Source organism: Motacilla alba, chromosome 1A (genome assembly GCF_015832195.1).
Source record: "Motacilla alba alba isolate MOTALB_02 chromosome 1A, Motacilla_alba_V1.0_pri, whole genome shotgun sequence".
Taxonomy (NCBI): domain Eukaryota; kingdom Metazoa; phylum Chordata; class Aves; order Passeriformes; family Motacillidae; genus Motacilla; species Motacilla alba.
Genome location: NC_052031.1, coordinates 52,727,733 through 52,741,590, shown reverse-complemented (window position 1 = coordinate 52,741,590; position 13,858 = coordinate 52,727,733). Strand labels below are relative to the sequence as shown.

Below are 13,858 nucleotides of genomic sequence, written 5' to 3'. Positions count from 1 at the left end.
CACATATTTTGTAGACACCACAGTACAGTTTTTCTGCTTTTTTGTCTTAAAAGTTCATGTTAATTTAATCATTGGTAAGTGTGTGTTTCCATTTTTCTTAATATCAGTTGTATCTATTTGCAGATAATAAGACAACAGTTTCCACAACTAACGACAAGAAGACTTGGAACCAGAGGCCAATCAAAGTAAGCAGTGTATGGTATTATTATCATCTCTCACAGGGCCCCATCTGGCTCTGGCTTTACTGAATGGGGAATGAGAACAGGCAATAATTTGTGCAGTTGGGAACTTAAAAGCAACTTTGGACGTTCTATTGTAGTCTTTACATTATCTTACAGATTCAGCAGTGATCCTGCAAAGGTTTTGACTGATTTGATTAGCAATATTTTTCCTCTCAACTCACTTTACACAATGTAAATGACATTCACACTCAGGAGTAATGGAGCTACTGCTGGAGGCTGGGAAATAACAACTGGTTAGCATAATGTTTCAGGCTAGAGAACAAGAGTCAGAACGCTCTTTAAAACTTAGGAAGAACATTCATTGACCTAAACTGAAACTGCCCACAAACCTGTATTTAACCACCATTTTCCCCATGTAATGAAATCCAACATACCTTTAGGTGATTAAAGAATTAACTTATTGCCTTGCCCAAAATATGGTATTTTCTGATAACAGTTCGTCCTAATTCGAGATTGAGAAACTGATTTAGAATTTAGAAAATGTGCTTTCTGAGATATTTGACTTTTTCCAATTGCTGATAAGTTGTGATTCTACCAATTAATGTAGAGGATACCACAATGTTTTTACACTTTTTTCTGCTTGTGGACTCTAAGAAATTTTTCCAGAGGAGCTTTGAATCTTTTTGTAGCAAGCATAAGCCTCCTCACATAATAAAATCTGCTTTTCTTGATTAGCTTTCACAGAATCCTACAGAGGAGCAAAAGTGTAGTGTCTATAGATCACAAATGAAAAACTGTGGAAGGGGAAATGAAAATGTGAGATGGTATGTTTGAAAAATTTTGTGGATAAAGCTTCTCTTTCAAAATAAAGCCTGAAAAACACAATATGGCTAAATGCTGAGAATTAAATATGCTATTAGGATGGAGCTTACATACTAAAGTTAGAATGACTTGCTCTTTAAAGAAAAAAATAAACTAAGGTGCTAAAAAAAATGCCATTAAAGACAGATTTACTGTGCTCTTCTACTAAGTGGTCCATGCAAAGCAGTGTTTCTTTGATGGGGCAAAATATTCTTCCCCCCAGCTTGATATTTCCTTAGTTTTTAAAACTAAGATTTCTTTTTCTAGAGCAGACATATTTAAGCAGTTAATTGAAATTTGATTTTGGGAATGGTCCCAAATAGAAATTCAGAGTTGCCATAGCACCACTCATCAAAGCCACCAGAAATCTCTCAGGTGGAGATTCTGAGCTAGCCCAACAGCATACTAGGAAAGCATGATAGGACCATAATAAGAAAGTCAGGATTTTGTACTGAATATAAGTTTTGTGGAGCTCGTAAAGACAGAGTGAAAGTGTGTACAAAATGCTTTGTGGACACATTCATATGAGTACTCCCTACTGGCCAGCAAATCATCCTGGCATCAGCTACAACTTTTGTTACTTGTTCTTACATTAAATGAAAGGAGTGAGCACTGCTCTATTTCCAAACCAGAATTCCCCACACTCCAGGAGTCTCTCAGAGGGCAAGACACTCTTTGTCTGCTGGCTAGGGGTGTCTTGCACCTTCCAAAGCTGTCTCTTTTCTCTCTCATATTTCTTGCACAATTTTCCTGTAACCTGCCTGCCTGTCAGAGCATCTTTCAGGTCACATACACCTTTCATGCCACCTGTGCAATGGTTATGCTCCCTATCTAGCAAATAGGGGTTTCTGTCATCCACACAGAGACTACCTGCATGCTATATTTTAAGATAAATACCCTCCTTGGTAGACCCAGCTCAGCTGTAACTGAGCTCTGGTTTTGTTTTCAGAAACATCTGACTGCATTCCAGTTAAGTGTTACATAAAGAAATTACAGGAAGCATTAACACTTCAGTCCCTTTATCACCAACTGTGCTGACCAATTGCTGCCAGTGTTATTTTCGTTCCACTTCCCTGCTAGTGCCAAAGGGAATTCAGTCATAGAAGTGGTTAAGATTATCTGACTTCACACTGTTCTGCCTTCAGTCTTTTTATAGCACAGCTGCCTTGTAACATTACTAAGTTCAGAGCTGCAATGGTGCTGTACTTGTGCTCATCAGTTGAGAGCTTTCTGTTTTGCAGCGGGTTATTGATGTGAGGATGCAGCTGCTCTCTGTTGCACTGAGCTTAGAAACAGTTCCACCACAGGTGAGATGTGAGAAGGCAGCTGTACATAAAAGCCAATTTCTCTCTGTATTGTAGTCTGAAACTCTTCAATTTGGTACACAAGGTGTGAGTGGAAGCTACACTTGTAGGGAAGGGAATTTTGCTTCTTTCTTTAAAGGAATGCTGTATATAAGAGATCAAAGAGGGTAAAATGTATTTCACTTTAACACAAAAACGATTTTGTTGTCTGCATATTATTCTTCTACATATCAGACTTTCAAGCCCTGTTTATTGAACTAAGTTGAGGGGTTTTTTTTCTGATGGGAATACAAAAAATAATTGGAAAAAAATCTGTGTAAACTACTCCAGTGAATTTTTGCACTTTGGGATAGTAAAATTAATGAAAGAAGAAGCTATGTAGAAAAATTTTGTAGTTAATTTTGCTACTGCTGTCTATGTGGTTTTGAAGCTGCATGGAAACCTCTTTTATGCGGTTTACTACCAAGTGAAATATACCTGGAATTAAACACTGCATAGTGAAATTTTACTACATTTTTCAGGCTTGCTTGTTTTTTTTTCCTTCGCTGATTTAATACAAAACTTGATACAAGACTGACCCCTGTTTAAATTACGTTTAAATTAATTTAAGTTTAAATTATACAAGCCTTTCTGTCCCACTTGCTTTGACATTTTCCCTCTTCCTGCCTTCCCTGAGCAATTTGTGCTCTGGCTCCCCACAGCATTTCCTTTTGGCTTCCCCTACCCCAGATGTAGCACACAGGCCGTGTGTGAGTTTTATGGCCCTTATGTGCAGTGCTCACCTGGCAGCTGCCAGGGACCAAACTGTGCACTTAAACCAAGAGCTGGAGGTGTTACCCTTCAAGCCAAAAAAAAAAAAAACCAACAAACCAAACTTCTACAACTGGTGTTGTAACCCCTTGCCATTACTTACCTGTAACAGGTTAGGAACATTCTGGAGCCTGGTTTCTTGTATGGAATGCATGTTTTGACATAAGCTCTGATGGGAAAATTTGGAGCCAATACTGTTGCTTTCTCAGGTATTGAAGCTAGGAAATTCCATTCATACCATGTCAGTGGAATGCTTTAAGAAATGTCACTTGGATTATTCAGTTGAGTTGAGTTCAAGATAGCTTTTATTTTAATGGAAAGTAGGGAATGTCCTCAGTAGGTATGGCCAGGAACCATCTACTAGAAATTTCCTACATGACCCCAGGCCTCCTCTCAGCCCATATCTGCTGATAGAAGAGTTTGGGCTTCCAGCTCTTTGGCCCTTTTTTCTGCTGGGGATTGTGACGTGCACGGATCTGTGGGTGAATGACTGTGAGTGGAAAAGGAAAAGTCACCAGTTAGTTTAAACTACCATCACTTACATGCTACTCTAATTAATTTCATTTATGACCTTTGTAGAACTGCCTCAAGTGAATTTGTGTCTGTTTGAATGAACAGATTTGGTGTCAGCACTCTGAAATAGTAACTGACTGAAGCATCCAGAGATGGAAATTTCTTGTGTCATCATAGTGGGATCCAGAGGACAGAGTCACATGATGATCTGATAGGCTATAAGGAGAGAAGTGGAGGATCACTGAAAAATCTGTGTAGGATTTGGCTGGAGCAAAAGGATACCAGCAATGCAATCTTGTGGTGCATTTTGTAATCACTACTAATTTAGTTGATGGGTTGGGTGCCTGCAGCTGAGAAACTGAAATAAAAGTTAGGAAATTACAGAAGGACTAATGTGAAATCTCTGCTGCTTTGATGCAAGAGTTTTGCTTGGTGACCAGTGCTTCCACCAGCACCTATAATAAAGATGAGTGGTAGCACAAACTTGTCCCACAAGGCCACCAATCTGTTTCCATAGCACAGCCACACTGTAATTCCCAGAGTGGCCTCACAGACAGAGTTAGTGCTGTGTCCTATCTCTCGCTGATCAAAGCCCAGTGCTGATGCTAGAGTATGAAGCAAATAATTGGGACTGTACATTTCCTGCCATTCATTGCTTTCCAGCACCAGCCTTCCCCCCCCCGCCTCTTTTATTTGAAAATTGAAGTGTTTTCAATTTTTGAAACATTTCTGATCAACTTGTTTGCAATAAAGACTTGTGCTTTTCAGGGACCAAACCAGCCTTCAACAGTCTGAGAATCAGGGAGTTGAAGTAACAACAGAAGGGCCGGTTCAGAAAGTCTGTACCTCTGCTTATTGCTGAACTAAGGAGCAGCTGTACAGCAGAGCTCTGCCAACAAGTACCTTTAGGATCCTTTTTTTTTTTTTCCTGCCCTACAACAGTCACCTTACTTTTGCCATAAAGAATGAAAATTGGAAGTTCAATATATTACCACAGTGTTCTGCTGCTGAATCAATGCTTGTTAATAATGTATAAACTATTGCTCAGTCTTTTTTGCTGTAGAAATAATTTGCATTATCAGTTTTCCTTGCCTCCATATATTTTTCTTTAATTTTCAAACAATCTGCTTTATAAAATATGCATCTCTATGTATCAGGTACCATTATTATGGGATTGCAGTGAAAGAAAACTCCCAGTATTATGATGTGATGTATTCTAAAAAAGGAGCAGCCTGGGTCAACGAAACGGGAAAAAAAGAAGTAACCAAACAGACAGTGGCGTATTCACCACGATCCAAACTGGGAACATTGCTGCCAGAGTTTCCAAATGTCAAAGATCTAAATCTGCCAGCCAGTCTGCCAGAGGAGAAGGTAACACTTTGGAAATCTTCTTTCAGCTTGTCTTGGTTTCTTTTTTCCCCCTGCTCTGGATGAAAGCTTTGTCTAATATATAAAGACTTAAAACAGGAGTAAGTTTAATAATGCTTTGACTTGATTTATGGGGGGCTGAATTACTCCACCAAATAGGAAGAAATATCTTCTCTTAAAAAGGGGAGCTGATACTATCAACTGTACAATATTTCTAAAGCCCGTGCATGTTTTTTTTAAAGTTACATTACATACAGCAGGGCAACTTTTAAAATTATGTGATGTTTGAGGGCAACTTTTAAAATATGTTGCAGCCCTCTAATCTGTGAACACACTTGATGGCAAACTGACAAACAGTTCTAATGCTTTCTTAAGTAGAGAGGGACTTAGTGAATTTCTTCTGCTAGAATAGAAATTTAGGGAATCCTATCTCCACATATGATAAAAATGCTCTGGCTCCTCTTGGCTGAGCTTGCTAGGTTTCTGGTTCTATTCACATGTGTAATATCAATGTGAAGTGGACAAAAGAATAGAGTTTTTTAGTTCTTTATGTCCTAATTAGGGCCACATTCTTGTCTTTGATCTCACTGAGGCTTTTTGCTCCTCTTATATTTGAAGAATCCTATTGACAGAAAAATCCATTAATTCAAAGGGAGAATTTACTTTTGGAAAGAAAACTCATCTTGCAGCTAATCTAAGTACAATTTAACCGATTTCATTATTTTTGCAGTTGCACATCAATAAGATAAGGAAAAAACTTGCTTTTTCTGTGCTCTGTGTTCTGGTATTTTAAAAGAGGATTTCTTAAAGCAGAATGATCTTTTGTGTGTCTCCTTCATTCTTTTTCAGGTTTCTACCTTTATTATGATGTATAGGACTCACTGTCAGAGGATACTAGACACTGTAATAAGAGCAAACTTTGATGAGGTATGGCTAGAAACTGCAGTTGCAGTTTAATGATCCATAAGGTATCAATGGATTTGATTGGATGGATCATTTTGTATGTTATATTACAGACTTAGGGGTTTGTGGTGCTCAGTGCTTTTCAGGAACAAGGAACAATAGCTGTACTTGAGTACCTAATATATGTCTGATAGCACTAAATCTCACTTATAATGCTGGGTGAGTTGGAGGAACAAAAGCAATGAGAACGTTTTTGCCCTCTGTTCTCCAGCAGGATTAAGGTAGCAATATCCCCTTACAAGATGTTGGACAATCCAGTTCTTACAACTCGAGAAGTGTGTCCACCACAACTTTTCAAAGCTTTTTGTTGAGACTGAGCTGTCTGAAGGAATTCCCCTGTGTGCTCAGCAGAGCCAGGGCAGGTGTCACAGCAACAACAGTGGGCTCTGCTGGTCTATTAACAGCAATGCAGAGTGGTGGGGGGATTACAGCCTCCGAGATATCCCAGAGAGCCATAGCTGAAGTCTCCAGTTGCTCTGTTGTACTGCAGTGCAGCTAGGAACACACACACACTGCTCAGCAGTAAATACCATCTCTTAGAGACAGGTAAGGCTTGTACCTGTTCATATCTTACTAAATCTGAGGCGTTGCTGGCAGTGCACGCAGACAGCTCTATAATTAGAGCTGAAAAATAAAATGTTACTAGAATGCAAGCAGGTTTGTATTACATGGGAAGATGGCTTCTTATCTAGGATAACAAATCTGGCTATAGAGATACTGAGGACCTGATTAAAAGATGATATTCAGATCCTGGAGAAAAAAAAAAATCAAAGGAAATGGGTCTTTTGACTCTTTTCTGAACAAAGGGAGAAAATTCCTTGCTTTTCTTCTTTAATTCTTACATTCTTCTGGTTTAAATCTAGTTTTGCACCACTGTACTGAGTCTAGGATTTTCCATGTAAGAAAAATACTTGACACATTCAGGACATTTAGGTGGGCAAGTCTCAGAATAGTTTCTTAAGAGCAAAATGCTGAATTTTATTAGTTTTATCAGGATCTATGGTAGGGAAGGGGCTGAGCAGCAGCAATATATAAATGGCAAATACTCTTTGCTACACATGGTGTGGTTGCTTACTTCACTACAGAGTGTGTGCAGAAAGTTATAATAATTGAGTGCTGGTGTTCTGACCCCTGTGGAACTGATCATATAATTCTCTGAATAATACCTTTATATCCTACATTCAAATTTTCAGAGGTATATTTTGCTGTGTCTGAAGTCTCTCCCCTATTTTTGGGGTTTTTTTGCCTTTCGCCACTTTTTCTCCACTTTCCTTCATAGGGGAGGAAAGATAAAATCCAAAAGTGTCATGTTTCTTTCCAAAGCAAAGACAGAAAATGGTATATTGACACTTGTAAGCCATTTGCTAACCTACTCTCCCTCCCTCCTTCCACCAAGGCCTAGATTGCATTCCTTTGTACACAGGGACAGAGTGCAAAGAGAGAGAAAAGGGCTTGACATGTGGAAGCCAAAGAGCTAAACTCATCAGCCACTGATGGAAGATAAAAATCCAGTGATTCCCACGGGTGTCTCTATTACAGTGACACAAAGACTCCCTGCCATCAACCTCGAGTGTCCCCTCACCCTTTGGCTGATTATCCCATTTTGTGCTGTGTTACAGTATGAGCCTGTGTAGTTAAGGAACATGCCTTGCCTGTGTTGCACCCCAGTAGCCCACCTCTAAAACAAAAGCTGTGTACGCATGATCATTTAAAGAGAATGGTATTTGTGGCCTTTGATTATTTTAATTTTAACATTCCTGCTTCTTTTCGTGATTGCAGGTTCAAAGTTTTCTTCTGCACTTTTGGCAAGGGATGCCTCCTCATATGCTGCCTGTACTGGGTTCTTCAACCGTAGTGAATATAGTGGGAGTTTGTGACTCAATTCTGTACAAGGCAATTTCTGGAGTTTTGATGCCAACGGTACTACAAGCCTTACCTGACAGGTAACTGACCCCTTCTAGCTCAGCTGTCTTTGTTATATTCCTTTTCTTCAAGAATGACACCAGTTCTCAGAGAGCTGCTTGCTGCCGCCTGTTTTCTGACTTTAAATCACAGGGTCATTTGAAAGGAGTTGAAGAGCTTACATGTTCCTGAAAAGATGTTCAGACTTTAACAAGACTTGTATTATGAAAGACTTGGAGGGTTGGGGGTTTTTATGTGATGAAGGATACCACCTTCTTCTTGGATTCTTAATGTTCAGCTAAACCCAAACTAAATTCACTATTCCAATCCATGTAGAAGATTTCAGCTGGTCTCTTCCTACCTGGAGTTCATGTGAGTCCAAGAATTGTTATTCATAGAGGTAAAGCAGGACAGAGGTCAAAAATCCACTGCAAAAAATGTAATAACTGAGTGCAGTCAACATGTTTTCCCCTCTGGTTTTACTTGTGTGCTCATCAGGAAGCCATCTTTTTATAAATAGTCTTGTACACCTTTAATACTATTTCACTCATGTGTTCTTGACATGGAATAATTTGATAAGAATATTGCTCTAGGATTTTTTATTGGTACTGTGTGTTTAGCCCTTAAGATTTTAAAGTTTCTCTAATCAAGGAAAATGTTTTCACAATGTTGTTCTGTGCCCCTGTGTGCATTTCATGACTGCTAAAGTGAAAGTATTTTACACAAGACATCTGCTATAAGCATAGGCTGTTCTTGATAAGACATGTACATTTTTACAGGCTTTGCCCCTCACCACCCCCCCACCCCAAATCTATTTCATTGGAAGGATTAAACAGAACAGCAGTCCTTTTCTCAAGCTGCTTAGTTCTTTCATAGCCAATAAGGAGAGACTTGAGTGTGAATATAGACTTTTGTAATGCATATAAAGGGCCAGATTGTGGCTATTAAGCCATAGCCTGCACTGGAGGGGGTGAAGAAGGGTCTCATTGCAATGGAAGCTCCTGAAGGAAATCTTGCTGACTCAGCCAGAATCCTCTGAGATACTTCCTGGGAACATGTTCTGGCTATCCAGAAAAGGCACTTTCTAGTGAGCCCAGCAGTTGTCATCCATCCCCTGTTCTCTTGGGGTGTTTCTGTGGAGCAGAGCAGGCTGATGGCCATGTTTATTTTACCACCTTGTTGTCCGTGCAGGATGCTAGGAATACAAACAAAAAAGCTTCTTGGTTGAAAGGGGGAAGTTTCTTCTATCTTTTCTCTCTCATTTGGGCATTTCTAGCATTGCTACAGGCAGTGCAGCTTTGTCTGTCAGAGCCGACTCTTAGGATCCTCTGCACAACACTCTGCAACTGTTCCTGGGAACTGTCATTTTTTTACTGAGGATTCCAATGAGAAGGGCAGAATGAGCTGTCTACCAAGTTTAATAGGAAATTATGGAACCATCAGGAAACGGTAGCAAGAAAGAAGAGAGAAATTTCACTTGTCTGGGAAAGTTCCAGTCCTGTGCAGGGCTAAGCAGGCAGGTCCTGCTCTACCTCCAGTTCCCCCACCTGTGTGGGCTTGGCCTGAAAATTCCTCCCTACCACCATCATCACTCACTAACTGGCTCTGGCTTGCAGCAGAATTGGTTGTTGCTCCACTTAAATATCATCTTGTACATCTGTATAAATGTGGGCATAGCTGAACTGAAATCCGAGATTTGATTTATTGTCTTCTTTAAACAGTTGTGAATTCATATTTGTAGAGAGTGAGAATGATTTTATTTAAAGTAAAAATACTGTTTGTAAGTACCAAAGCAATTGCCAAACAGAGATGGGAGGTTTTGAACATGGTGATAAATTTTGCCTTTCTTGCAAAAGTTGTCAGAAGTTTCAGAAATTTTTCTTCGTGCCTACCAACCAAAATATGTTAGCAACTCTGCATAATACTGAGCTGTAAACAAATGAAAAACACGGTCTTTTATAGTGCAATGCACAGAGTAAACACGGTGTGATGTTGTGATTTTTTTTCAGTTTGACACAGGTGATCCGAAAGTTTGCAAAGCAACTGGATGAGTGGCTGAAAGTAGCTCTCCATGATTTACCAGAAAACCTACGAAATATCAAATTTGAGTGTATGTATTACCCAATCTCTCTCCTGTTTAACTGGGAAGGATAATGTTTATTGATCACAAATTAATTGGAACTGAGACTAGTGTTCTTTTAGGAATTAAAACCTGTCATAATTATAAATCTTGCATTCACTTAGAATCTCCACTTGTTCATGAGAACTAATCTCATTTAGTGAAATGAGGCACCGCTCAAAATGAGAATTTATTTTCCTTTCTTGTGGATTCTAATAAGAAATTAATTTTGTTGATAGTAAGCAAACATTAAGGATGATATTAGGCAAAGAAAATTATTAAACAAACACTTAGGCTAGCAGAATTTGAATACAGCTTGAGGCCCTTGCTCAAAAAAGTGCCAGAGTTATAAATGAAGGAGATCAAATTACCCTGTCACCACAGGAAAGGGCACTAGTCCTTTTCAAACGTGCTTTGTAGATGCCTGCAGTGCATATCACCTATTGATAAAGCCTGCTTTATTTCACAGCTCTCAATTCTTTGCTTTTCATGAGCACTAAATTCCACACCACAAAGTTAAAGGGGAAAAAAAAAAACAAAACTAATTTAGGAAAAGGATTAACTATTTTGATCAGAGTGGAAAATTACGTGTATATGTTACTGAGAACAGTCAGGATGGAAGTTGGAACAACTAATTTCAGGGTGTTTTGAACTGTTTAATAATTTCTTTTAAAAATTAAACAAAGTCTGAACTGAAAATATGCTTTACCATATATTTTTTCAGTTCAAAAATATGAAGAATCTTCAACAGGAAAATCTTTGCCAATCTTGCAGGCAGACAGAAAGAGATGGACAGTGCACTCTCTAGTCATTCTCAATCTGTATTTTTTAACTGCCTTTATGCACAGTATGGAGGGAAAGCTCACTCTGTGACCACATCTAACACCTCTTTAGATAGATCTGCAAATACGGTCCTTTTGATATAAGGAAAATACTGTGTGCACCCTGCCTTTTACATGAGCCTTTGTTGCTTCTGCAGCTGTTTGCTCCTCATCGGAATTTGTGATAGGGTACACAGCCAGTGGAGGTACTGACACGAGGAGCTGCAAGCTTTGGTCATTTTTGCAGTTCCCAAGGCACTGATTTCAGACAAAGAAATGCACAATATAACATTTTTAAAGCTCATTTTCCAATAATAGGAAATATCTTAATACAAAGTCCATATCACTTGCAAACAAAGAGCTAAACTGCGAACAGAGGACTGGCAAGTACCTCCTAGACCATTTCAGCCGGTAATGTATCAGTATGTCATGCAAATTGTTTTCAGAAACTTTGATCAAATTCTTCCTGAAAGTGGATCAGAGTTTAGCCCCTATTAGTCCAGTCAAAAGACTCCTCCAAAACTTAATTGCATGAAGATTTAGCAACCTTTTCTCATTTCCACACATAACATAGCTATTGTTATTTTATGAGCACTTATTCTTGCACCAACATTTTTCTTTCTGTTAAATAGTTCTTTCTGTTCTCTAGCTCCTTTGTGTAGCAAGAGAAAATCTGCTATGCTGAACAAGTAAAGCTTTTCCATTGTCCTCTGTTTCTCTTGTCATGTCATTATTCACAGAATCTATAAATAATTGCTTGTAATATGCCTCTGTAAAATTGATTGAGCATCCAGATTTAAGGGTTTAGGTCAAGGTTTAAATTAAGTTAAAGCTGAGCTAGTTGAGTGCATTTCATGTAGCCACAATTTTGTATAGGAAACTGGATATACATTTTTTGTTGTTGTTGTTCTTATTTAATTTAATACTTTCTGAAGTAATTATCCTTCTTTAGCACAGTATGTGAATATGTATCTCTTCTTTCCTGCAGTGTCCAGAAGATTCTCACAAATACTACGGCGACAGACATCACTAAATCATCTCTGCCAAGTAAGTATTTCAGTTACCCAGGTTTGATGAATGCCCTTTTTACTGACTTTTCAAATAATTTTTTGAATTGACAGGTTGGGCTTTATTCAGAGGAGGAGATCATATTAGCAGTTTGTGTCCAATATTTGTTGTGGCCACCTCTACAAAATCAAAAGTAATCACTGAAAAAAGCTTTTCTAGACAACTGGCAACCCCTGATCATTAAATTCAGCAGGGTACTTTCATGAAACAAAATTATTATTTGATTTGAAGAGACGGTTCATTTCCAGGAAATAAATGGGAGACATTCCATTGATTTCAGAGCTGCTTGTATTAGGCCAGTTGCAAAGCAAGAAAAATTTCTACATGCCCAACAATACATTCCAAGTCTAATTGTATGTTGTAAATGAAATGGAAATTAGTAAAAGGGAAAACAGCTGAACTGGGTTTTAAATGGACTTATTCTTGTAACCTCAGCACGTGAATATAGAAGCTGCTCCAAAATGTTTGGTTTTCCCCAGTTTACATCAGAATTACCTGCAAAAAGTCATGAAGCCAAATTCTGTGTAGTATAAAGAGGGAGAGAATGCACTGAATTCATTAAGGTTTCATGCATTTATTGGAGGGGATAGGTTTTTTCCCTTGTCACCTAAAAGCTCCACTTTTGCAAAGTGTATCCAAAACCCCAGGTTAACCCTGTGAGGGGTGAAGCCCACAGAAAGAAGCTCTAGGGAAATAAAAGACTCCTGTGAGAATTTTTTGTAGGTTTCTTCTGCCATTATTTTAGTGGTGGAGACAGAGATACTTGAGCTACCTTTCCCCAAATACCACAGATCATCACTGCACACTGGAGGTCCATAGCCATTCAGAGGAAATCAGGATAAAGAAACCACAACCTTCTTCATCAAACTTGGGATCAAATCTCTTAGGTGAAGAACTCTTCAAGTGCATCACTCCCTTGGGGAAGCTGATAACCTTGGTGTGTGTTATCATCTCTGCTTAACTTACAGAGATCTGTATATATGACTACGGCCTTGAGTCACTTCCTTTACTCTGTCCCTCCTCCTCATTACCAGCAGCAGATCCCTGTCTCAACCAGCCAAGACACGGACCTGATGAGGAGGCCTCATAACCTTTTCATGTGGCTGAGGGAAGAATGAGAGTTCTTCATAAATTGGGAGAGGGGAGGGTGCAAACCTGAGTGGGGTTTGTTTGGTATTGGTTTGATTTTTTTTGTTCTGAATTGTTTGATTTTTGTTTGATTTTTCTGAAGCTTGAAATGAAAACCAGCATAGCTGTTAGAGATTGAGGGGTCTAGCAATGGCAGCATCAGATTAGTGTTGTTCATTAGGGTTTGTGGTGGATGCAGTCAAAATACTTGCACTTGATTAAAGCAGGCAAAACGACCAAAGAGTTCTCTTGTTAGAAGGCCCTGTAATATCCATAAGACATCAGTTTGGTGGGTGGGGGTCCATGGGAGGAGAATCAACTTAGTGAGCCCAGCTAAGGAAGCATGAAAAGGGATAAAGCCTATTTTTAAACCTAATAAAGCATGAACTAATGAAAAGATTGGATTGGATTACAGGCATCAAGAACAGTGATCCACAGTGCAGACATCACATTTCAAATGCTGGAGGACTGGAGGAATGTGGATCTGAATAGCATTACCAAACAAACGCTCTATACTATGGAGGACTCACGGGAGGAACACAGAAAGCTCATCATACAATGTAAGAGCAGAATCTTCAAATAAAGCCCAGATGAACTTGGCTTCCTGCTGCAAACAAAGCTCAGAGAAAGTAGTGCTGGTTTTTCAGCCATTGGTTTGCTTGGAGGCCTAAGATAAATATAGAGACATTTACCAAAATGTAAGGCAAAGCCCTGTCAAGGTCTTATGTTTTGGGGCAAAGATCTGGGCACCATTCCTTGATGCATTCTTTTCTAGTACCCAGAACAGACAATGGCACAAAACTAGCACCCCAATTTAGG

The 13,858-nt window shown here is 39.0% G+C and overlaps 1 protein-coding gene across 3 annotated transcripts in view; it reads left to right on the top strand.

The window, feature by feature from the left end:
* Positions 1-13,858, top strand: part of RFX4 (regulatory factor X4) — an 88,059-nt gene that overhangs the window by 44,667 nt on the left and 29,534 nt on the right. For all 3 annotated transcript variants that reach the window (XM_038155638.1, XM_038155637.1, XM_038155636.1), the window contains exons 5-11: positions 124-185; positions 4,828-5,041; positions 5,888-5,965; positions 7,781-7,944; positions 9,913-10,013; positions 11,832-11,890; positions 13,455-13,599. In XM_038155638.1, the coding sequence (XP_038011566.1) occupies positions 124-185; positions 4,828-5,041; positions 5,888-5,965; positions 7,781-7,944; positions 9,913-10,013; positions 11,832-11,890; positions 13,455-13,599 (823 nt within the window). The remainder of the gene's footprint in view (positions 1-123; positions 186-4,827; positions 5,042-5,887; positions 5,966-7,780; positions 7,945-9,912; positions 10,014-11,831; positions 11,891-13,454; positions 13,600-13,858) is intronic.